At 41.6% G+C, this 26,252-nt stretch overlaps 2 protein-coding genes and 1 long non-coding RNA gene across 4 annotated transcripts; 2 read left to right on the top strand and 1 right to left on the bottom strand.

Annotated features, from left to right (window-relative positions):
• On the top strand, positions 1-11,160 carry hrh2a (histamine receptor H2a). 2 transcript variants are annotated; one of them, XM_044205834.1, is made up of 6 exons: positions 1-123; positions 6,740-6,989; positions 7,516-8,373; positions 8,561-8,732; positions 9,109-9,276; positions 10,479-11,160. In XM_044205834.1, exons 2-5 carry the CDS (start codon positions 6,944-6,946, stop codon positions 9,116-9,118), a joined length of 1,086 nt encoding a protein of 361 aa, XP_044061769.1. In that variant the 5' UTR covers positions 1-123; positions 6,740-6,943; the 3' UTR covers positions 9,119-9,276; positions 10,479-11,160. The 2 variants fall into 2 exon arrangements, with proteins under 2 accessions (XP_044061769.1, XP_044061768.1); XM_044205833.1 differs by having other exon boundaries at positions 6,740-8,373.
• On the bottom strand, positions 1,096-24,296 carry LOC122880568. The gene is made up of 3 exons (XR_006378968.1): positions 24,166-24,296; positions 3,337-3,357; positions 1,096-1,698 (listed from the first exon to the last, which is right to left on the bottom strand). It is a non-coding gene; the product is annotated as an uncharacterized LOC122880568 (long non-coding RNA).
• LOC122880565 (T-cell leukemia homeobox protein 3-like) lies at positions 22,503-26,158 on the top strand. The gene is made up of 3 exons (XM_044205835.1): positions 22,503-23,206; positions 24,191-24,428; positions 25,055-26,158. Exons 1-3 carry the CDS (start codon positions 22,783-22,785, stop codon positions 25,236-25,238), a joined length of 846 nt encoding a protein of 281 aa, XP_044061770.1. The 5' UTR covers positions 22,503-22,782; the 3' UTR covers positions 25,239-26,158.
• Positions 26,159-26,252: the final 94 nt, after the last annotated feature.

Here is a 26,252-nt window from a genome sequence, read left to right as displayed (position 1 = left end):
CCCACACACTTACGCACTCATTACACACACACACACACACACAAGACTGTGGCTCTCTCTGAGAGCGGAGCAGAGCAGAGTAGTGGGGGCACAGAATCACAGAAAAGGAAAAGCAGCACTGAGGTGAGTTGAGAAATTCTTCCTTTATACTTTCTATAATATATTTAATGTGTCATCAAATCATGGATGAATTAAAATAATATAATATTTGTCAAATATTTGATAAACCCTTTATTTAATTATCAGCACAATCACTTGTCTACATCAGATTTTAATCATTCTCATACAAAGACAGGTTAGAGAGGACAGGAAGGAAACTGAAAGACGTGACCAAGAAGCAGTATATGAGCGGTTAGTGACATGTGACCTCAGTCATGAACAGCCACAGCATCAGAAGTTCCTCCTGTGAATCTTAGTCAGCTCAGCTGTAGGAAAACAGTTTATTTCTTATTTTGCAGTTGTGTTCTAACTTCAATTCAAATTCATAGGTTTGTGGTTGTGGAGGGTGAGTCAATCCTGAGTCTGATGCGAGCATGTGAACTCTGCACAATGACAATACACAAAGGGGTCATTTAATCAGTCCTGAAAATGCGGAAGTGAGATTATTCTGTGTGTGTGTGTGTGTGTGTGTGTGTGTGTGATAAAACCAAATAACGAATTTCTCTTTTACCTGTTGGCACATTTCTGTCATAAGTTCTACATTTGAACTTCACCTTACGTACAGTGTGAATTTCCATAGTAACACATCGACAGACAGACACATGCAGTAGATAGACAGATAGATCAATAGATACACTGATCTTTTCCTCGGCTTTTATGTTGATAAAGGTTGAGCTTCAGTAGCTGGTGCTCTTTATTTTATACTTTCAGATGAAAGTATTTGAGGTTTCACTGCTAATGCTAACCACCTTGAATTTCTTCGGTTTGTTTCAAAATGAGAAAACGCCCTTGCTGGAGCCAGTAAAAAATTATTTAACCAGCAGAAGTACTATCTGAGAGCAGATATTTAGAACAAGAAATATAAAGCAAAATTTATTACCGTGAAGATTATGCACATCATTGCTAAATATAGCTCAAACTGGAAGGGTTAACCCAATAGAGCAACAAGAGGGATTCTGCAATGTCTGTATCAGCTGAAGCAGCCAGCGGAATAGTGAGAGGATGCGGTTAAGTGTCATGAATTGGTCAGAGAAACAAACGCGGTGCTGATCAGTTCAGAAGAAAGTTCCCTGTCTAAATGGCTGCTAAGAAGTGTAACTCTAAGATATCACAGGACATTTGTTGATTCTGGACCGTGCAAGTGTGTGTTTTTCTATTCAAATGTCTGCGTGTGTGTCTACTTACATAGACATTCATCAAGTTGAAGCATTATATACAGAAGCTGTAATGTTGACATAACAGAGGTGGGGTAAGGTCACGACTGACACATTGCGGGTAATCCATTATCCCCATGTGACCTGAACTTGTTTGTGTATGTATATCTGTGCCACATCAATGCATGCTATGCATGTTTTATGTGTCTGATCCCCCTGTCTGTGTACCTGTCTGTGTCTGACACTCAGTGTGTTTCGTTTTCATGCTTCGTCAAGATTCCACAGCTTCCCTCCACTGGTCAGGACACACAGCTGTTACCAAGCAACCCACCATCCCAGACCACTTCCCACTTTCTCTCTCTCTCCAGTCGCTCTCTGGGTCTCTCTGTCAAGGACAAAAACAAAGACAAACAGGAAGACAGACGCGTGCACACACACACATACAGACCCGCCCACAGCCACACACACAGGCGTTGGCACATTCACAAAAATGCAGACAGCTATAGATTTCTTTGCAAAAACAGAGGAAGTGATTGAGCCAAGTATTTGGTGCTCAATTGCATTATATTAGGATAAATGAAGCATTCAGATGTCTGATTGCATAATGTTGTTCTTATGGATGCAGCGTGCAGGGAAAAAAGTTGCTTTCAACATCTGTAGGCCTTTTCAGTATTGCAGTTCCTACTAATTAAATGTTTATTGACCTAGTACAATTTAGAATTTCTTGTTTTTCTTGTATGTATAGTAAATCTAGAATAAACAATCTACAACTTTGCTAAAAAAAAAAAAAAAAAAAGTTCAGATGATTGCAGAATCAACACCAGCTGCTGCTGGTTTCACTCTCACGTTTGCGTTTGTCTAATCTTTTGACCACTTTACAGTTTACCAACCATTACCAAAAAATCATGTGACTGAGAAGTACATGGAGCAACTACATGTACCTGTACCGTGCAGTACTGCTGACACAGAGCTCTCCACACATTTCAGTAGCATTGCAGAGACAAGGCAAGTGATTTGGTTCAGTGCGTCATCTTAGGACACTGCCATACCGCCTACCAACCGTAAGGTGGCAGAGTTTTAATGGGCTAGATGAATGAATGAATGAGTGAACGAGTTATTTCCTGTTTCTATGACTAGTCTATAGCAACCGGATAAAAAACTTAATTTCACACCCTGCTGATAATTCAGAGCTTATTTCAATATTGCAGTGATTTGAGAAGGCAGATTTAATCAATTTCCTGACTCTGTAAACATATTCAAACCCATTACTTTGCATTTGTGACAATACACGTGATTACTTTGGTTTTTCATTGGGCTGAAGAAGAGCAGATATTCCTTATCCGTTTATTTCTAAAAAGACACATCTGGCTGAAAAAAGGAATGAACACTATATTATTTATAATATGTATGTGGAGAATCTCACAAATCTGGCAGTGAATCCCAGCTGAGAGGTAAATAACCTCATTACTCATCACTGAGCTCAGACCATGTCTGAGTAAAGAGCCATTGTTCCAAGTTCTTTTCTGCCTGCCTTTCATCTCAATACCCAAATTGGGCTCTTTTCACCAGATCCTTCACTGAGTAATGGAAGGTCTAGATGAGGCAGAATGATGCCTTTCCAGCTCGTTTGCATCTTTCTTGTGCTGGAAGATAAGAGACAAGGAAAGGAAGCTTTCTAGGAGCTCCTAAAAGTTAATCACTTTGTTATGTCCACCAACTGCTGAGCCTCACCTCAATTACACACAGACAGACCTGTCCCGGGATGAACCCTTCAAGCACTCAAGTCCTCAAAACCACAAACTCATGCAACCCTTTGTTGTCTCTTGAATACATTAACAACAGCATTGTCGTGCAGAAACCTTCCAAAAGTAGAGCAGCCTTTACATCCTGTGGAAAGCACAGTAATGGATTTTGAGGACTGCTGAGTGCTAAGACATGTGTTTTGGGTTGCATATTAGTGTGTGCATGCACACCTGCATGCACATGTGTCTGTGATAATATATTTAGATATAGTAACACTCACCACTGTTTTCCATTGGGAAACCTAATGAGAAGTTTTTGAAAGAAAAAAGACGGTCAGTAATAAAGTAGTACACTGTCACTGAATGAGTGATGCTTTATGTACTATAGAGCGATTTCATGCTTCTCAACATTAAAGGTGAATGACTGACTGTGACTTCCTACTGTAACTGTAGTCTGCACAGGCGAACAGTGACTTTGCATTGATAAAACAAAAAATGCATGTAAGTCATATGCATCTTACTTGTAGTAAGTCTTGTGCTTACTTTTGGTTCTTAATACGTGAGTGGGTGGGATTGTATATTAATATGGTTTTAATAAAACACAAATGTTTATGAAAAAATAAACAGGAAACGAATATGGTTATGCTCTCACACACATGCACTGTAACATGGGAAAAGGAACTAGTGCATTTGGCCGAGGGCAGATAGCAAGTATTCCTGTGCGGACACACACACACACACCCTCATATACATTATGTCCCGGGGTTGAGACAAGGTTATTGAAAAAATTCTAGTGAACGTAATGCATGTCCATATGTGGACATTCCTCACAGGCTTGTGTTGGATTCAAGCCAAAACTTGTGTGTGTGTGTGTGTGTGTGTGAGTGTGTGACAAAGCAAGAAAGTCACTGATAGTGAGACAGACAGATTTTGATGATGAAAACAGTTGAAATGTGTGGTCTCGGCGAGTCTGTGGATCTGTCAGATAGAAAGGCAGAGATGTTGTGTGCATTTGAGAGCTCCACTTCATACGTTAGTGGCCGTGTTATCAGTGTTTGCTCTGAATGAAGTTCAAAGCAGCGAGTTGGTGACAGAAATGTGTACACGAAACAAAGAAGTGAAGATTAGAAGAGTTAAAAGATTAGAGATGGTGTGGTTTTCTGCAGACCCAGATTTAATTAAAACCTTTCTTTCTATGCTCTTTTCATTATACAGTCTAATGCTCTTTCTTCTCGTCTTCACGTGAAGCCAGCGTCCACCTCTCGACGTTGCTCTCTCTCTTTGGAGGTGATAAGTGAGCAGCTCTGGACCAAGCCTGGCAAATGTCCCAATACCCATTACAGTGTTAGAAAATACACGAGCAAACATTACCCACCACCCATTGACGCAAACACATGTACTCCACACACACACACACATCCTCACTTATCAAGCAGTTACCCTCGTTCCACCAAGCACACATTAAAAACTCATGCCCACATGCCATTAATGAATGAGTTCACAGAGGACAAATAGCACTGTGTAACTCTCTCGACAAGGTCTATGTAAGAAAACAAAACATTTAACAATATCCATAAGATAATGATTTTTGTCAAAAGCACTTAATGAAAAGTATTTATTTTACAAATTAGCAGATATTATGTTTACTTGCCATTTGATTTTTTAAAAATCATTTATTATTTATGGCCGTTATTTGGTAACTCTAATCATATTTGACAGAGCTGCTCTCATCACTCAGATCAAAACCTTCTGAAACCTGACTCAGTATTTCTATTTCAGACCTGGAGGAATCGAACAGGGTATTACTCTAAGGCAATGCCACACTGCTGCATCAAAATGTTAATCATATTTAACAATATTGAAACCAAAACAAGTCTTTACATCATCTCAGCTGCAGCAGATTGCTCAGAGACACATAGTCATGCTGGCTGCTTACACAGTTGCACATCTTAGCTGAACAAATACTGTGCCCACAACAAGCAGCATGCTCATCTGTCTTGGTTCATGATTTTATTATACATAGATTGGAATTCCCATTAGCGGACTGTCTAAAATGGCAGCTTTACTTTTGCTTGTTGTATTAGGAAAATGGCTGCTATGAAATAACTCAACAGTATAAGTAGGCTTGGGGGGTATCAAGGTATTATTGATACTGAGACGCTGTATTGTAGTGCACAGTATGTGCCACCAGAGATCAGTCGCTACTGGAGGAACACGCAGCTGAGCTGATAAAGATGGCGACTGCAAGTGGTGGGGATAGCATTACAGGACTAGTAAAAAAAGAAAAATGCCTCTGCCCCTGTTTGGGAGTATTTTGGGTTTAGTCGCAATAATCAAGGTGAGCCAGCCTCAAAAAAGTTGTGGCTAAAGAGGGTAACATCATCTCTGTTCAGCCCACTGATGTGTCATCAGGTCCTCCAGCAAGAATCAATTTTTCATATTTCCTATCTATTCATTATTCTATGGGCTGTAAGTATTAAAACCCAGCAAGACTTGTCTAAGTAGGCTAATTGCATATTAGACACACAGCATTGTAGGCTAGACAATGTCATACATGCTACAGTGACTTCTATCAGCTCAGCTTTTATGGGTTTTTATTTTTTTTTTCACAAATACCGTCATATACCGCATACCCCGGTAAAATGTTAGGAAGGTATGAAAAAAGAGATACCGCCCAAGCCTAATTATAAGTAACAAATACATTTACATTTGATTAATTTTTACTATGGCATTCCCATACTGAATTATTTGCCATCATAAATCATGCATGCAAGGCTTGAGGCTTTAAGGTTAGAATCTGACAGACATCAACTATGTAGACTTTTTGTTTCACAACTCAGCAATCATGCAAGCCAGAACTGTGTGTGTGTGTGTGTGTGTGTGTGTGTGTGTGTGTGTGTGTGTGTGTGTGTGTGTGTGTGTGACAGAGAGACTCATGAAGCCACAGTGGCCGCTGTTCAGCAAAGGTTACACAGTCTCGCTTTAAGAGATAAATCTTTTAATGTCATCACACACTTTATTGAAAACTTATCAGATAATGAAAACAGTGTTTAAACATAAGTCTTCAGAGTTTACTTGTTCCAAAGGCAGATTTTTGTAAAATTTCCCAACAAGCTGTGAGTCATTCTGTCAGTGGTTACTAATTTATTATTTTTATCAGCTACTCCTGGTGCCAAGTTAGTACTTTATGACTTTAGCTTTGTTTTACTTGATTTTTTTAATTCTCTAGCTCATGATAGTTTGTGACTCTGTTCATCTAATAATATTTTATATACACTGCATTAGTGTATTCCATCACTTGGTGTACTGTATTAATCCATAGATTAAAAAGAAAAAGAGGTTCAGAACCCACATATTTCCAAAGATAGTTGCCTGTGCAGACACACACAAACACATGCACTGATAAAATACTGTCTCAATATTTTGTCAAACAAGAGTAATGAGAATGTATCCATTATCCATATCCATGCATTATTTATGCATGTAATTTACGTTAATAAAATCTATCACAAGGATTGTAATAAATCAACTATCAATAATCAATAAGTTATATATAATAAGTTACAGTTATAACCAAACCAAAATAAAGTAACTCTCTGTTGTGTAAGCATGGCTGTGCAACATCTGAAACTATAAGAAATACAGTACTGATTTCCAACTGTGTTTCTCATCTCTGTCCACTAGGTGTCACCCCAGCCATGGAAGATGGTGTTGGAGCCAAAGTGATGCCATGGACCACTACGAATCAGCCACGCAGACAAAAAGCTGTTCAACAGCCATCACAGACATTTCAACAGCCAAGCATAGTGCTGATTTGCAATTCTCAGTAGCAACATATGTCAAGAGACCAAACTTCTTGAAAGACTTTTTTGATGAATGTTGTTGTGAATGGGAATGCTGGTGTGGTCAAGTCACAGGAGAGCTGAAAGCTATGGTTAGTAGGGTTCAGGCCCAGCAAGAACAGCAAACAAGTAAAGCAAGTCAAGTAAATTAGCAGCTAAGACAGAGGAAATAGTGGGAGAACGAGGGAGACAGAGGGATCACATGTGGCCAAAATTTTAAGTCACAATTTGACCATGGAGACATTGAGATTAGATTGTCTGCGCCTTAATAAATGGGAGCACCCAAACACTCTGAGTGAACAAATTTAATAACATTATATGCGAGCCTAAGGCTTATAATGTGAATTCTTTAGAAAAAGCGAGACCTCTCATCTACTGCAGTTTAAAACTGAAAATAAAACGTGACAATGGTTCACAGAAAGCTCCAGCAATGATGTCATCAGATTGTCTCCAGTAAAGCACCAGTGATAATGTTGTCAAACGTGATGCTGGGTGTCCTCCTGTCCCTCCTCATCCTTCTGACTGTCAGTGGTAATGTGCTGGTGTGCCTGGCTGTCTGCGCCTCTCGACGCCTCCGCTGCCTCACTAACTGCTTCATTGTGTCGCTGGCTGTGACAGACTTGCTGCTCGGCCTTTTGGTCCTCCCGTTCTCCGCCCTCCTCCAGCTCAACGACGAGTGGCCGCTTGGCCCGGGCTTCTGCAACTTCTACATCTCCATGGATGTCATGCTGTGCACCGCCTCCATCCTCACCCTCCTGGCCATCAGCGTGGACCGCTACCTGGCAGTGACCATGCCTCTGAGATACGCCTCACTGGTGTTGCCATGGAGAGTTGCTGTGGCCATGGCCAGTGTTTGGACTGTGTCTGTGGCCGTGTCTTTCTTGCCCATCCAAATGGGGTGGAACACGGTTAATGGGACAGTGCAGAACCACGGGCCTTGGGCTCCAGAGATGAGATGTCGCTTTGAGCTCAACAGACCCTACGTACTAACGGACTCTCTTCTCACTTTCTACCTGCCTCTGGTGGCTATGTGCTGGACCTACCTCCGAATACTTCGCATTGCACGGGCACAGGCCAGACGCATCATCACTGCCCGACCCACTTGCATCACTAGCTACAACTGCAGGAACAATCCTTCCACCAGTACCACTGTGGTTTCCAGTGTTACAGCAGTGGCTCTGCGGGAGCACAAAGCCACAGTGACACTGGCAGCAGTGATAGGGGCTTTTGTGGTGTGCTGGCTGCCATATTTCATCCTGTTCACAGTGTTGGGCCTAAAGGAGCATCCAGACCCTAGCACTGTACCAGAATTTCCCATTGTGTTGTGGCTGGGTTACACCAACTCAGCCCTCAACCCTATCCTCTACGGAGCCCTCAACAGGGACTTCAGGTCAGCCTACGCCCATCTACTGAGATGTCGATGCCCGACTTACAGTGGGTGGAGGAGCCGACAGCCATCTCCCACTGTAACAACAGGTAAATGTGAAGAAAGAGCTTAAAGAGTGCAGGTAAATCTGCACATCTTCAAGCGCTTATGTTTTAGAATCAGTTTCATTTAAGAGTGGACATTTATTTCTGATCAACAAAATGTTGCAACCAGTGTGAATACATTATACTTTCTTATCCACAGTTTTTATTCATCTTTTCCTTCACCCCCTCTCAGCCAGAGACCATCTTACAGAGGTGACACTGCTGTGTGGCCACACCCCTGCAACCTGCAGGGCCGGTCTCACAGATCAAAACTTCATGCTTCAAGAAATGAACAGCAGGACAGCCACAGCAACTATCCAATTTGCAAATGGAACTGCTGCCACAGAAGTCAACGGCAATGAAAGGTTATTATTATTCAGCATAGACTTATCGTATGTTTCATGAGCACGGATGCAAAATGACAAAGCAGAGAAGTTCATGTCAGCAATGGACATGCATGCAGAGCTATGACTCAAAACTCATCAAATATAATACAACTACTTTAAAAAAAGAGTGGTACTTTACATCCAAATTGGGATGGGAACACTCACATTCACTCATAATGAGACAAATATGGTGCCATGAAAAACTGTTTCACCAAGAAAGGACCTTGATCAGTGAATTAAGCTGGTTGTATGTGACACCCCGCTCTCAGCATGTAATTACACTAGATCGTATATTCTATCAGTCACACAAATGTGTCATACTTCTCTCATCTTTCATTCCTCTCTGTGATCCCAGATCGTGCTGAGCCTGTGCTGGTGAGGTGGATGGATGCGGTGTTCACTATACTGTGGTTGCAGCTAAGAACCAGAATCCATCAGCCTAAGCAGAAAGAGCAATAGAGATTTACACCCGCTCTATTTGGAAGCCTTCAGTGCCACAGTAGAAACACCTATAATACACCATGTAAGTAGACATACATGACTTCCCTACAGTCCCCACAGATCATGTCAGGCCCAGAACAAAAGAACTGTGACACACAGATCCTAGCGGTGTCATCCACAGTGAATCAGGCCATATGGCAATATGCTTATTAGGCCAAGAAATTTGCTTTCAGCACAGAGGAGACACATTATCCAGTTTCGCATCCTGCTCTCATGTCTTTGTTTGCACTTTGTGAACAGTTTCGACTACTGGGTTTGCTCTTTGTATGTGCATGTTTGTAAAGTGTGTATTAGTTAAAGCAACAAAACAACAAAAGTTGTTTTTTTCTTCATGATTTCCAATTAACTGTAAATCCATCCTGTGCTAACACACACACACACACACACACACACACACACACACACACACAGTAAATCCAATACAAAAGAGCTTTGTAAGTAAGTTTATCTATGCACTGTATATGTGTGTAGGTATTAATAGTGTCTCAACATTTGCTGCTTAGTAATTACTGTATTCAGTCTTGAGATGAGTAAAGCATTTTAAAGACATTAAATACATTAAAAGTGCAACATCAAACAACATGCCATGTCAGCCATATATGCATACAACAGCCTTACGAACTGAGAAAACGCATACAAGATATTTGTCCTATTTGATATAGCCAGATATGATTTTTTTTTAAACTCATTTTTAAAGTCATGTCTTTAAAAAAAGAAGAAAAAGAGAAATCCTCATAGCACACAGGGAAAGCTAACATTACACCTCACAACTAATATCTTGAATTGGGGAAGGATTTCTTAGTGGATGACGTTTTCTAGTGCATTTACTGACAAAACAAAACAATTAAAAGTTTTATTTCTTTTCAGATTTCTTGTCTTTAACAGCTAAAAAAATCTGAGCTGTACATTAATGGAAATTAATGTTTCTAAAAAAAAAGTATTACAGCAGTTTCTGAGTGATACAATATTTTTGAATGTGCACACAACTTAACCTCTCTAGCACCCGTCCTACCTCCTAAAACGATTTTGTGCAGCCTTGTATTGTTTGTGATTGTTGATACTGCAAACAGATTCATCTCTATACTAAGAGTAGAAGCAAATCCACTCTCACCACAGTGGTGAAGTCAATGATTCTTTCCTCCCCGCATATTGTACACCCAGAGTAATTAAATAGAGAGCCAAACTTTTGATCCTCTTCATTTGTGTGTCTCTTCTGCCTCTTAGCAACCACTCTATCCATAATTTAACAAAATGGGAGAAAATGGGACCTCAGCAACTCCACACCTCATCAGCAAGAACCAACTGTACACACACGGCCGGCCTCTATCCGTCCAGAACCGAACAAATGATGATGCTTCTACATGGACGGAACTAAAAGTCTAGGTGTCTAACAAAATCCTTCCACTGCATCCAACCATTACGCTAACTGTGAATAGTATTGAAGCTCTGGAGGACTAAATGAGACTAGCCGATTAACTTGTTTGTCATCAATTTCATGAACTAATTTTTTTTTTTTTAATGCTCAAGAGTGCACTCCGGTGGAAACACTAAGTATCACAACTTCAACCTGAACAAAGTCAATGGAAATGGATGTTTCACAAAATCAGAGAATGCAAAGGGAAAAGTGATAAATGGACGTTTATTACACTTATCACTTCATGTGGAATGAGATGAAATGTGTGACATTTGAATGTGTAGCATGCAAAATAATGTTATGTGTTTGGAAGAATGTAGCTGCCTCCAGACGTCTTTAATGTTGCTCATTCAGTGGCATAAAGCTGGAAAATGTATGTATTGTATCATACTGTAAAATTAACAGAAAAAATGTCATGTACTGTTCCTCCACAATAGAAAATTACAACCATACTGTACCAATAAAGAACAGCTTAAATAAACAATATAAGATATACTACTATTTTGGAAACCATACCGATGGGCTGTAGTTAAGCATGGATAGGGATTATCATGTGGGATGATACAGAAAACACTGTATGAGTGGAAAGGAATACAAGTACAATGGAAACAATTCATCACAGCTGTCAGCACACATTGCCTTAAACTATTGCCACATTAACACTTAACCTTCTCCATACTTCAAGCTATTTACTTTGAGGACTGACACAGAAGTGTGCAAAATATCTATCTGCATATCGGGTTTGGGTACCAGCTGGAAACAAGTGGTGGAGGCGATTTTACAACCCATTCAACCACATGGAAACACTTATTTGGTATTTATAACAACTAGGATAATCATTTCTTCAGTTCAGCTCCACAGATTTTTTTTACTTGTATTTATCCAGGGAAGATTAGCTGATAATGAATGCTATCTCATCTCATTCACACTAACAGCCATATCTGTTGACCAATGAGTAACTGCCCTGGAGCAATTGGGGTTAAAAGATATACAGCTTTAAGCCTATCTTAATCAATACTCACTTGCCATATGTACTCTAACCATCCCTCCTCTCTGCTAGGAAGTGATCCCTTTCTAGTTTGACTACACTGTAAAATATGAGGGACAGAACAAACAGTCCTTGTTCAGCCAGAGACACTGTCAGGCACTTAACCATATATAAAAAAATGGTTTTATCTCCACCCGACTTCAGCAGATTCGCAGGTCAGAGTTCACCTTTGACTGAGTGGATGTTCTCGGTTGGCCAACAGAAACCTCGATGCGCTGTTTATTAATCGTGTTTTATCACTATAGATAGATAGATATTTATTATTCCATAGATAGATAGATAGATAGATAGATAGATAGATAGATAGATAGATAGATAGATAGATAGATAGATATAGATAGATAGATAGATAGATAGATAGATAGATAGATAGATAGATAGATAGATAGATAGATAGATAGATAGATAGATAGATAGATAGATAGATAGATAGATAGATAGATAGATAGATAGATAGATAGATAGATAGATAGATAGATAGATAGATAGATAGATAGATAGATAGATATACACACACAATATACATCCTATACATTATCACAAAACCAGACAACAAATTGTAGTGTCGCTCTGTAAACACTGTTTACAGTTTGTGATCGCTCTGAAGAATATTTATTTATTACCCGCATCAGAAACGTGACATCACGTCCTTTCTCAGGCTGCATGTAGGGCAATTTCATTGAACAGAAGGGAATGTGAGCATATCTCTAGCCTGGCAGTTTGTAGATCTACTGCCAGTGTTGGTGAAAAATTCAGACATGCAACTACCAGGACATAGCCCTCCAGCTCAGTAAGGACACACTGTTCATGGAAACACAAAGAAAAATGTCCTACTAAAGAGACTGCAACTTTGAAACATATCCACTTGACTTGACTTTGGCTACACAGATTGCTGAAGCCTCTTATTAGGCTCGGCTGAACGATAAAATGCAGTTTTGCACAGAACTAGGACTGGATTTTGTCCCCTGTCACTTACAGTGTCGTTGCGCTAGAAGGGATCACTTCTAGAGGAGGAATGATTACAGTGAACAACTCCATGTTATGTACATACGGCACAAGAGTATTTTATTAACATAATAGCAAACAAAAACAAATGTTTCATTTAGTGCCTTTAAAAAATACGACTCACAATGTGAAGAAAATGACAAGCAGATGCAGTAAATATTTCATTTAGGGTTTTCGTGGCTGAAAACCAGAGTTGTTAATAACTTGGTCTCATCTGTACTCTGTCCTCTCTAACTGAAAGACATTTATTGTGCTTTCATCTCCTTGAGTCCCTCTGTTCCTACATAAACATCATGTGTCCCTTGGTAATTCTGGTCACTTGCTAGCCTTCTCCATCTCTCTCTCCCTCTCTCCTCTTCAGAGTGACCATCGACGGCTCAAACTACATGAAAACCATTCATCATTGCTTCTTAAACATCAGATTAATGTGGGGAAAAAACAGAACATATAGACTCTCTTTCTGTCACTCTAATACGCACACACACACAAATACAGTACACACACCCGACTAGCTCTGTATAAGCTATCAATCATAGATATTGTCATTATTCAACTGTGTCATCGACAAGCCCCTCTCCTTCTCTCTCTCTCCAGTCCCTGTCTTTGTCTCTCTCTTTCTCCCCTTTTCCTTCTCTCTATTCTCTCTCTCTCTCACACACAGAAGAGACAGAATCATGAATCATAAATCTTATGAATGCCATCTAAAGACTGCTAAGCGCTATGAAAAAGAGAGATGATTGATAGATGTGAGTGACTGTGGCGAAAGCAAAGAAGATGGACAGAAGGTTGCAACCAGCAACACCGAGGTCAGAAACTACAGTTCAAGGGTCAAACATATCGGAGGAGGCACAATATGGCCAAGAAGGGGGTAAATGGTTGAAGGGGAAGGGAGAGAGGAGGAGGAGGAGGAGGAGGAGGGTGTAAGGGGGGATGCTGCCACAGTGAGGCTAAAGCCATAACTCATCTTTTATTAAAAATAATGAAAAAAACTTAATGAGTTAATAATATCATGGAGAAAGAGATAGGGAGTGAGACAGGGATGGAGGAAGGGACAGGAGGACAGAGGAAAGGAAGGAAGAGAAGTAAGAAAATGAGGAGAGAGAAAACGTCAGAGATAGAAAACAGAACAGGGTCAATGTGTGTCTCTTTTCACCCTTTGGTCATTTATTCCAGTTTTCAAAGTTCACACAAGATCCATTACAGCGGCAGGGACAATCATAGCGATTCCCCTCTTTCTGCCGACCTAAATCCCAAAGCCTGCTTGGTAATTAAAGGCACTTAACAACCAATTAACAGTGATGAGCTAAATTAGCAGGATATTGTCTCCTTTGACTAGGCTACTGCATTATCCGTGTATTGAAACAGCGATGAACAAACCTCAGTGGCCCGTGTTTGCATGTAGGCAAATGACGGATTAATTACTATTAAAACATCAGCATCTTAATGAGCTTGGAAACAATTAGAGAGGTCGTTAGCATGTGGAGAACGGCTGAGAACAGAAGAAGGGGGGAGTGAGCGCAAAACAAGAGAGAAATCTTCATTGGGAAGCAATACTGATTAAATGGACGTACGGTCGTACTCATCGCCCAATATCCACGGACCTATTAAATTCATGACATCACCATTTGTCTTTTCTACCATCAAGCTACTCTTCTTCTGCCATCATCTTTCCCCCTTCTTCTCCGGCTTCCCCAACTCTCTGCCTTCGTTTTGCCTCTCATAAAAAGCCTTTTTCTTGCTCTGCCATTCCTTTCTCTACTTTCTGCTTTTTCACTCCCATTTCCTCTTTCCCTCCTTCATGCTTGGGGGGCACAGTCCTGTGAAGGAATTTAATATGCAACTTTTATATGAGAAACCAATCGCATACGTCTGGGTCTATTGGGCTCGCAATCTATCGGCCCGGACGGCTAATGCAATAGAGAGAGCCGGGGCTATTTATCACACAGGGAGCTATCTTTTCCCCTCTCTCTCTCTTTTCCAGTCTGCCCTCGCTCTCTCTGTCTTTATTCAAGCCCAGATTCCTGGCTGCCACTAAATCAGGCCAACTATGAGCTATGGCTGCCCAGAGGGCATCTCCTCTTTTAAAGGGGGATTTGGATTTTGTATCTACTGGTTCCTCAGTGGTCGTTGAGACCGTGCTAACGGAAGCTATAAACATTCAACAAACAAAGGCAACAACTTAAATGTCTCTCCGTCCCCACTGTAATGATCATGAACGTGTAGAGATATATGGAGGTAGGGGGATGCATAAACCTGATGAATAAGATATCATGGCATTTACAATGATGATGCAAAGATTTGTTTGTGTGCATGTCTTCAGAAAGAGAAGCAGAAACACATACAAAGACTACACGTGCACAGACATGTGTACACATACAATGCTGTTATAGTAATATGCTATAATTCACATAATATTTCTAATACTAGTCACACAAACAGCAGCAGCACAACTTCAAAAGTTTCCTGCAGACAAACAAAAGTGACAGTGTGCAGAGGACGCTGCCCACCTGCAGCAATTAAAATGCCTCAGAAAACCAAATTCATTTCTACAAATTAGCCACATTACTGGCCACTGTGTAATTGCTGATGGCAATTAATAAGAAATTAGTCACAATCAGCCCTATATTAACATCTCACCCAGGGGCCGCGGCTGGAAATTAATAACCGGAGATTCATCTCTCTTACTGTCTTTCTGGCTCGCTCTCTCTCTCTCACTCACGCACACACACACACACACACACACACACACACACACACACCTTTGCCCACCTATATTGTTCATGAATCTCCTCTAAGACACTGATTTTTTCTATGTGGATTGTCTCATATGATCCGCAATCTGCTCAGGTCAGCTAGCCAGCTTCCTCTTTACCGGGGTGTGAAAACCCCCTGAAAGACATGCGTGTGTGTGCGTGTGTATGTGTTTTTTTCACCAGAGCATGTACAGTCAACACATGTGCTATGAACAGTTTGTGGACATATATATAGAGAGATATACTATAAACTGTAAATCTGTGTGGTGTGTACTGTATGTGTGTGTGTGTGTGTGTGTGTGTGCGAGAGGTGCTACACAAATGGGGAGGGGGCATCAGTGGAGACTGGGCCCGCCTCTAGGGGTCCTCACACCAATCAGCAAAGCACACCAAGAATCAATTAACACCAGTGGGAGGGGGCAGAGGGTACAGCACCACACACACTTAGACACACACGCTGTCCGCACGCACACTGCCCACACACATGGTACTGTCTGAGGAGATATCCATCAGATCACACATTGTGCGATATGCCAATGTGTCTGTGCGTGTGTGTCTTTGAGCGTGTGTGTGTCCATCCCGGTGTGCCCCGGTCTCTCATGGTGTGAGGTTGGGGAACAGATTGGGGGTCAGCAGGGGGGTCAGGCCAGGGTCACCCCCGTCTGAGCCGTGTGTGTGTGTGTGTGTGTATGTGTCAGTCTCTACGTGTGTTTGTGTGTAGTATAGCCTGACCACCACTTCCAGGGCTCACTGGCAGGCAGAAGTGAATAAGATGGATGGTGTTGATTCATACTACGAATTCATTGCTCCCCTTGAATCCATAGAGAATAAATACATCCACAGAAATTATGAAGCAAGGGACCAAAATGAGAATCTCACATTTTATATTCCTACTTTTTCTCTCTGTGTCCCTCTCTGGTGTGGGGACAGCTGCCGGCTACATGAAAACCATTCATCATTGCATCTTTACCATAAATTTATTGACAGAGAGGAGGGCGAGGAGCTTTATTGGCTACATTTTACAAGGTTTAACAAAAAATAGAAAAAGTCACGCATTAGTGGAAACATGAAAACTTGACTTGAGTAATAAAGCAACCATGTTTTTGGGACCGTGCTGATGCCTAGCTGAAAAGGAGAGCGGAGAAGAGAGAGCAAGAAAGCGAGACAAGACATTTCCGCTACAACAGACAAAACAGAACGGTGAAATAAAGTGATCAAAGAGTGTCTACCATTTGCCCATGAACGTTCCACTGCGAAAAACCCCACCTCTTTCCTCTTCCTCTCTCTCTACACATTGCCGTCTCCATCTGTTAGCCCGTTGCACTCGTCCATCCACTACCCCCCCCCCCCTTCCTCTCCTGCTCTGCTCCTCTCTGGCCTTCCTACCCTCAGGGAGGTAAGGTGATCTCCCTGTGCTGGTGTAAGTGACTGGTATTAGTCTCCTTCTCTGTCTGTCTGTTTGATCCCGGCACTAATGACTCCACAGGGACTGGGGTCTGATAATGGGAAATCAATATAGAGAATAGCGCTCTGGAGTGGCCTCACTTAGCTCTCGCTCTTTCACGCCTCACAGCAAAGTGCCTCTGTGTATTTGTGTGTGCGTGTGTGTGAGCATTTGTATTGAGGAAATCTGTGTAAGTGTGTGTGAAGACTGTGGCCTATTGCCTGGTGCACAAAACATATACCTTTTTTTTTATTCAAATGACTTCTAAAGGGTCAAATAATTCTGCAGCTTATGAAACGTTTTAAAAGCACATTAGATCAAATCAAAGTAACTGCAGAGTTGACATTTTTGGGGTCATCAGGCAGTAATATGCATGTGTGGCTGCGTATATGTGAGTGTGTGTGCCTAATCGGTCACACTCCTGTGCCTGGGGCCAGACAGGTGGGGCTGGTGGCATGAGGCTGGTGCCCCCCCCCCCCCACCCTGAGGGGCCAGAAGGCCCAGCAAAGCAGGGGGCTGGAGTAGCTCCCTCTGCCAGGCACCAGAGCACTATGGCTGGTGGCAGCTGGTCCTCTGTCCCTCCCTCCCCTCCTCCCCTGCATGAGCGCCCCGCGGGCAGGCAACAGGAGGGGTGAGGAGGTCAAGAGGCAGGAGAGAATGGGTGGAACGGCGGCGACATGCAGCATAATCGGCTTTTATGAAGCGGAGAGGACACAGACAGAGAGAGACGGGAAACACAGCTCTGACACAATGCAACTGACTACAAGCAGTAATGAATTAACACATTAGCGCCACGACCAGGGGCGTTCAGGAGCACTCAGCTGCTCTTAAACACAAACCCACACTGGCATGCTCTCTCTCTCTCTCTCTCTCTCTCTCTCTCTCTCTCTCTCTCTCTCTCTCTCTCTCTCTCTCTCTCTCTCTCTCTCTCTCTCTCTCTCTCTCTCTCTCTCTCTCTCTCTCTCTCTCTCTCTCTCTCTCTCTCTCTCTCTCTCTCTCACACACACACACACACACACACACACACACACACACACACACAAAATCAGTCATAAGTCATTAAAGCAACAGCAATGGCAGATCCCTCTGGAAGCCGTTGAGCATGATCAGAGACTAAAAATGTCTCCACAAAAACTTTTACTTAGCACTCAGAATAGATAAGACAGAAATTAACTCTTAAAAGTACAACCACACACACACACAAATAAGGATGAGACAAAGCTATGGGAATCCTCCTGTCCAAACTCAAGCCATGTGTTCAATTATCATCAGCCCCAAATGATCCCCATTAATGCTTTAACTCTTTCTCTCACATCTCCATCTCAGCCATCCATCCATCCTGTTTTTTTTCCTCTCTGCTCTCTGTCCATCCCTATAATTCACGTCTGTGCGGTTACTTACTTCCCTTTCTCACTCTCTTCCTCTCCGTCCTCCTCTCCCTCCCTCCCTGACTTTTAACCAGCGTGAAGAGGCAGCCATGCATTCAACCATCAGACAGGCTTACATGGTGTACTCTCGCACACGCACACACAGAGTCAAAGCATACTGTTCCTCAAGAGTAACAAGAATGCGATGTTCATTGAAACAAATATCCACTATATCAGGGCATCTTTATGTGGTTAAATGTGCATCCTGATACTTGCAGAAAAAAAGCTTACATGACTGATTTGTATACAACACAATCAAACCGAAAGTCCCTCTATTGGTTGCTGTTTGACTCCATGTGAAGAATATATCAAATAATCCAGCACAACATTTTTATAATCAGCAGCTACAACATTTAAAAAGCAACATTTTTGCTGGCACGACTTATCTTTCCTCCAATAAAGAGAACCTTTTGAGAAGACAGCCTTCATATTTGGTAATTAAAATCCTTTAATATCTATGGAGCCATATATATGACATTTACAGTGACATTTTACATGGTTTATCTGCTTTTTAAGCGTCTGGCAGATAAAGCAGTGGTCCAGTGACAGCCCAGGGATGATGATGGCCCTGACAGAGTCCCTGATGGGGGATCCCATTCCTCTCTTCTCATCCAACAATCCCACTGAGCATGTCAATATGAAACACTATCCCCCCACACTGGGGCCATGCTAGGCTATCCCTTCCATTATAGACAAGACAGGCTTATATTGATAGGAAGAGCCTGTAAACTGCTGCGTCTGCGCATGGCGTGGTATGGAGAAAAGTGTAAATTAGACCAAATCAAGTCTCCCAACTGTAAAACACATTTTCACTATATTGCACTCAATGTGAGTTTGATTTACTACAAGACTTTTGTTGTATGTGGGTTGAGGCAAAGCGGGCCGTAAAGCTTTGTTTACCCAACTTTAAAAAATCCACAGCCTTGTAAATGTTGTCAGATGGCCGATGCCAGTGTCTTTCAGCTTAATACTACCTATATTAAATAGTTTAAATATTTCATAAGGACGGTTTTTAGGGCGAGGGAGGGGAAATCGTTAGCTGCGGTAAAGTTTCATTAACTGGTCCCCATTTCGCTGCGAGGCAAACTCATCTCCTCTTATTGTAATAAAACAATCTCTCTCTCTCTGGGTGCTGCTATCCACTCATCTCCCTCTCTCCACCGCCTCTCTCCTTCTCTTTTACATCATAATAATACACTACATCCCCTTTAAATGCACTATTACTTACCGCTGCCTTTTCATATTGTAACATCACGGGCACTTTAGCGACAATATAAAAGCGTGTCATTCATTATTCAGAAGCAGCCGGCCTCGTCCCCCTTTTAAAAAGTCAGGCGCGCTGCTGAAATTGATAACGGCGAAGAGACGCGCAATAAAAACGCAGCCCCCGGGTACCGAGCTGCAGCCCAGACCCCCGATTATGCAGATCAAGTGGTAATTTCTCAAACAAATCGCACTCTTTCACTCTTTTGTTGTCGTTTCTTTTTGGACTTTTGGAATCAGGGTGTCAGCATTTATATTGCCTGTGGAAAAAAACGAGGATTGATGCGCTTCTTAATTGTTCGTGTGGGCTGCAGGCTTTTCAGAAACACTATCTAAATATTTTGGCCTAAACGAGATAACCTCAAGGCTGCTTTTTAAACGGTGTGTGTGTGTGTGTGTGTGTGTGTGTGTGTGTGTGTGTGTGTGTCTGTCTGTCTGTTTAAGTGGACTCTTGGTATCAATTATTTTTTACCTTTTCTGCTGTAATCACGGAGCAATGAAATGATCCGACACTGTCTTCAACATTCAGGCGATCAATAAATTCAGAAAGGCCGGCAGGAGGCGGGCTGGGGCTGGCGTGTTTTGGATAACCGGTGTCACGGTGGTATCCCGGTAGGTCAGAGCTAATGTGTCATAATCGCTCACAATCATTGGATTACACCGGATTACTAACACCCAACATCTGCAACCAGTGGGACCCCGTCTGCTCCGTACAGGCTGGAGGGACTGCCTTCACTCCGGAGGAGTTGGGATAAACGCAATAATTATTAACTTTCATGAAGCTGCTTTTCCGGTGTGATCTATGCGTCGTCCTATATGTGGCCATGTAATTGTTATAAATCAATTACATTCATTTAAATTTGTGTTTTGTTCACAATAGTTACGGCTGAGGAATTATTATTGCAAAAGTCATCCAGAGAAACATAAAAATGTCCACAAAGATGACAGCTATAACAGACCAATTCTCCCCCATCAAAAGCCACCGGTGAGCTCACATATGGCAGGGCGGACCAGCCAACACTCAGAGTCTGTCCATATTGCCAAACAAACACCTCGGGCCTTGTCCAATCTCATATTGCTTTATAAGACTTTATTGTGAATGGCGAGATGCGGATGCTTTTTAAAATATATATTACCCACTACAGTATCTTTGCATTCCAGTTTGATTTTTGTAGCGTCTAACCTCACAATTTACAATTTAACCAATTACAGTTTATTTTATTATAACTTTTTTTAAATGTAGCTTAACATACGGTATAAGATCAATTCAAGCTTAAATAAATAATGGATTGTGATTACAAAACATACAATTTAGCCAAGAAGTCAGCATAACCCAAATACTAAAATTGAATTATTTACGTAGTTCAGGCATCAAAATACATGCCTGCAAAAACGATGATTAATGAACAGGTTGGACAGATCTGTTAAAAGCCTACAAATATAAAAACCAACTTTCACTAAATTAATATGTTGGACATTAGTTGGTTAAAGTAGGCTACTGTAATGTGATAGCTTAAAAAGCCACCTGCCGCATCCAAACCCGATGCGCATTTGTCTGTCCCTGAGACAAGTTAGTGAAAATGTGATTATCCGGTCACTTTGGGCGCCTGTTACATTGAATCTGAGCGGTTAGCAGCTTCCAGAGCCTGGACACTTTATCTGAAGTAGCCCATGGCCTTCCCTTGTCAGGTCATTTAATGTGGCACTGGCTACCAGGAACAAATAAGGCCACGTAATGCTTTGCCATGCTCAATGGGTGCTGATGATTCACTGCCAATGTACAAAGAGAGACGTGATGGGTTTCATGTGCGTAATTACGCACGGGTAAAATGATAACTCTGGCTTCATTACGTTTTATTCTATTCTCACAATACGTACCATCTCTAATAAAAGCTGCTGACAGGCATTATAGAGTAAATGTTTTTCAGTGATTTTACATTATTGTTTCTATAACTAGACACCAAGCCAACATGAATATGACTGCTCTGCATTTGGTTATAAAGTGTGAACATTTAAGGCTTTAAATCCGACGCATTATGAGTATTGGAAAAAACATTTTTATCTTTTTTGGTTTCAGCTTAAAAATCCAACATTTGTAAACAGTTGAACATTAAACGCCACAGTGCAGCCGAATGTCAAAGAAATATAAAAACATTAACTCTCCGCATTTGATTATAAGGCGTGGACGACGTGAAGGATTTAAATGAAAAGGAATATAAATGGAGACTGACATTTCTTGCTTTTGTTCTCTCCTTTATAATATATCCATGATAAATAGTCTTCAGTTATAAAGCACTTCCTAATAGCTTTCAACCCGTTTCCGTGTCAACTTATTATTCTCGTACATTCCACAGCAAGAGGACAAATGATGCGCCTGAGAAGTGGTAATGGGCAGAAGTATCATTTCATCAGAGTCTAAAAGGTGTGTGAAAAGTTTTTCCATCTGATATCATTTGTCACCAAAACTTATTAACCCGTTCACAGTGAACACATTTATGGGGACGAGCGCAACACTGACAGATGACTGACAAAACACCATTTCTTTGAAACGATAAAATATTAGATGTTCGTCACCAAAGAAGCTTAAATGAGCATTGATCTTCAGTGAGCCATGGTGCGATTTTTTTCTACATGTGCCATATACATTTCCATGAAGTTGTCGCCTTGCCCTCTATCTCCATTATAATGATAAAAAAACGACAACATCAAATATTGACTCACTCAGAAGACATGGAGATGCCATATTTTATATATATATATATATATATATAACAAGCTGACGCCCGTGGATTGAAATCATGGTTATTGTGCCAAATCGTGGGCCTACCCCCATTAACATTCAATCAGTCATCCTGGTGCCAGCCAATGAATGGTGGAGAGGGATGGAGGAGGACGGAGCTGCTAGACTGAGCGTTTTGACGCGCTGAGAGGAGGACAGAGCGTCACATCTCTCCGAACGCCCATCAAACTTTCACCACAGCCTGTAGAGAGGACCCAGTCCTCTGAAAGAGGCCTGTTAAGAGACAACAAGGACACGCTGGATTCTGGGCAGACGGCTGGACAGCGATGGAGACACTACTGGCGATTACTTTTGCTACAGTTTGACGCTGCTGTGAATTTCCCAGAAAACATCTTGTTCAGTTTTTTCGTCCTTTTTGAGATAGAGCGACGGGGATGGAGCAAGCACCCAGCGCGCCGAGCCCTCCTCCCAAACCGGCCCATCACGAGCCCATCAGCTTCGGCATCGACCAGATTCTGGGAGCCGGTACAGAGCCGGAAAACGGGCGCACGGCTGGAAGACAAATTGGATCAGATTTAAGCAACGGGGACGGTTATTACAGTTTAGGAAGCCCGACCGGGGCCAGCGCGCCCTCATACACCGCGCTGTCTATCTCCCTCTCCGGTATAATGCCTCCGGTGGAGGCTTCAGGTTCATACGGAGAGAGTAGGAGTCTGGGTAGCCGAGTGATTCGAGTCCCGGCCCACAGACCCATGACAGCCCCTGGACCCCCGGCCCCGGTCCAGGGCGCTGTTCCTGGGTTTGGAGGGCTGTGCTTCCCCTGGATAGGGAACAGGTTCGCCAAGGACAGAATATCAGGTAGGCCAGCTGTTAGACCTAATGGGCTCCCCTCATTAATATTTCATTATGTTTCAAACGTTAGTAACTGCTGCTGAACCATTAAAAAAACACCTGTGCCAAATATTTGTAAAGGCGTTTCTTTAATTATTTAAGTGGCTTAAAACAGAGGAAAACCTCCAACGGGATACAAGTTTAAATGTGTTTTTTAAATAATGGAGTATACTACATTTACAGGTTATTATTATTAAACGCTTTGTGTCTGCGTTACTGACTTCACTCATGTTTTTAGGAGTTGAATATTTCATTTCTACAACATGTTGATAAACAAAACAAATGTAGTAATGTCAAATCACACAGCTACTTTTATAGGCTTTGTTTTTGAATAACCAAACAGCATCAGCGTATTCTGTCATCACTTATTGCTGCAGTGAAAATGAACTGAAATGTTATAAATAGGCTAATTTAAAGATAAATAAGAATAAGATAACCTATTAGGCTGTCAAATAATTTACTTCATAAATTATAGAGAAAAGTACAAAAAAATACTATATAAAATAATTGATTGTAGATTACGCGGATTAAAGTTGGTTTAAAACATTTTGTCACACAGGCTGCCGTACAGCCCGGTTTACTGAAGACTAACAGGAGCCTTTATTAGCAAAGGCCTAAAATACAAAATGTAAAGAAAAGATAGATAGGCCAAAAGGCCGCGAAGATCATCTGTTAAAGCCCAAACAACTTTAAGATGAGTATTTATTTGTTTATTTTTTATAATTGCATTGTTTCCAATACTTTGGCCAGACTCATCTTTCACAAGACATTTCATCTCACATATTTCACACAAGGCTTAAACAGTCTAAATAGGGAATTGTTGTCAGACAGGGCAGATATCTGTGATATATGGCTTTGAATTTCCATACAGAGTGGGGAGTGAATTAGTCTGTTTGGTGCTGAATAAAATTTCATGTTCCACTCACCGGTGTGTCTCTCTGTTCCCTGCAGCGGCTCTCGTGCCGTTCGCCGTTACGCGGCGGATAGGACACCCGTACCAGAACCGGACACCTCCCAAACGGAAAAAGCCCCGCACGTCCTTCTCCAGAGTTCAGATCTGCGAGTTGGAGAAGCGCTTCCACCGGCAGAAGTATCTGGCCAGCGCCGAGCGGGCAGCCCTGGCCAAGAGTCTGAAGATGACGGACGCGCAGGTCAAAACCTGGTTCCAGAACCGCCGGACCAAGTGGAGGTTGGTATGAAATGTCATATTCAAGTCGAAGTTATTACATTTGTAACAGCCTTTCATCACACTTCACCCGTAGAAACCCGGCCACTATAGCCCTCTTCCACGAGGAGTTACATCTGTTTTAGACGTCCCGTTCAAAAATCAAACTTTCCTCGTTTAGCAGATGACCCCACGCGCAATTTCCTGTGAATTGACCCCGTTAACACGGAACAAAAAAGCGGCAGGCTAGCCAGGAACAAATAAAACATTTCACTTTTAATATAGTTTTGTCGGCATTTTAATTTTCTTTTCTTGTTCCTCTTCTTCTTTTACAATTTGTATAATATTAAGTATACACTTTTTTTTTTCAATCTCCAAAATATAGATTTTACCAATTATTACAGGGAGTCAAATACATCTTTTTTCAGTTTTCGTGCTTGAAACAAATCTTCTCATCATTGCATCGCTCTAGACATCATTTTATTTTTATTCTATGAACTCACCACTGCTGTTTTATGCATCTTATGGGAATTTTCACACTTCTACACTATTTCTTGCTGTTATTTACTCTCACGTAACCCCACTTTTTATTTATCTATTTATTTATTTATTTTTTAAATGTTTAATTTTTTTCTCCTGTCTTCTTTCAGGAGACAGACAGCCGAGGAGAGGGAGGCGGAGCGTCAGCAGGCCAATCGCCTCATACTGCAGCTGCAGCAGTCCGCCCTCCAGAAGTCCCTCAGCGAATCAGCGGTGTCAGATCCACTGTGCGCCCATAACTCCTCCCTGTACGCCCTGCAGAACCTCCAGCCCTGGGCCGAGGAAAGGGAATAGTGACCAGACACCACGCTGTAATCAATAAGCATCATCTATTATCCCTGGGAGGATAAATACATTCAATTAGGCCTACATGAGGACAGCGGGACTTACTTTGATACATGCAATGGAGAAAAAAGAATGTTGGACCAGTAAAACTGAAGAATGGGTCACAGCCAGTTGTGTGGATGGTTGTGAAAATGGACCTGAAATGATGGTGAGTGAATCCTCTCTTGAAGCAGAAACAGAACTTTCTTGGAATAAATCTTGCGACTCTGTACTTGGGAACAGTGAGACTTTTTCAAATCCAAAAAAGGAAACAGAACTTGTCATTAAAAATTTCTTGTCACCCTGTGATTGTCCTTGTTATGCTTGTACTTATTCTATTCATTAGAATAAGACAGAGGAAGACATTAACCTGAAGGAAGCAATTCATTCGCCACAGTGAGCCGCAACATGATTGAGTGTTTTGTGAAGGTCTTTTCTCCTTATTCTGAAACAGACTTTGCTACACTTTGAAAAGGTTGGCTCTGTTCACCAGCCAAATAAAGGCGAGGCCTTCACTCCAGCACCTATACAATAGAGTACTTGCATAAAATGTGTCTCTGAGTTTTAAATAAATCTCCTGTTTTATCAAAATACACAAAAGAAGGTCTTCACAAAAATGCAGACAAAAGCTGGTTCAGAGATTTTTTTTTATTGTTCTGGTGCTTAAACTTTCTTCTGCTCTCATTTATAAATGTCCAACTACAATCACCTGTACATACACAGGTGTGGTGCACCACCTTAGCCCAGGAAAATGATGCCTAAAATGTTACGGGGAAAATGCTTTTGTGAGCGGTAATAAAAAGGAAAATAGATGTCAGGATTAGAGGGGAGAGTGAAGAAAATATGAAAGAGGCTGTAAGGTGGGTAATAAAGGGAGTGATGCATGTTCAGTGATGGTGGTGACGTTTTTTTCATATGCACATTATCATGCTTTGTTTGTGGGCCGCGTCCTTCGGGATGGAGGCACAAATGTACAACTCTTTT

The sequence above is a fragment of the Siniperca chuatsi genome, linkage group LG8 (assembly GCF_020085105.1).
Source record: "Siniperca chuatsi isolate FFG_IHB_CAS linkage group LG8, ASM2008510v1, whole genome shotgun sequence".
In the NCBI taxonomy this organism is placed as follows: domain Eukaryota; kingdom Metazoa; phylum Chordata; class Actinopteri; order Centrarchiformes; family Sinipercidae; genus Siniperca; species Siniperca chuatsi.
This window is presented reverse-complemented; position numbering and strand designations above follow the sequence as displayed.

What these genes read in the sequence shown, in the direction of transcription:
- hrh2a (XM_044205833.1), top strand. Translation starts at nt 7,368, where the DNA reads ATGTTGTCAAACGTGATGCTGGGTGTCCTCCTGTCCCTCCTCATCCTT. An exon ending in ATCTCCCACTGTAACAACAG is followed by an intron (nt 8,374 to 8,560) that starts GTAAATGTGAAG and finishes ACCCCCTCTCAG; the next exon opens with CCAGAGACCATCTTACAGAG.
- LOC122880565 (XM_044205835.1), top strand. Translation starts at nt 22,783, where the DNA reads ATGGAGCAAGCACCCAGCGCGCCGAGCCCTCCTCCCAAACCGGCCCAT. An exon ending in CGCCAAGGACAGAATATCAG is followed by an intron (nt 23,207 to 24,190) that starts GTAGGCCAGCTG and finishes TGTTCCCTGCAG; the next exon opens with CGGCTCTCGTGCCGTTCGCC. An exon ending in AACCGCCGGACCAAGTGGAG is followed by an intron (nt 24,429 to 25,054) that starts GTTGGTATGAAA and finishes GTCTTCTTTCAG; the next exon opens with GAGACAGACAGCCGAGGAGA.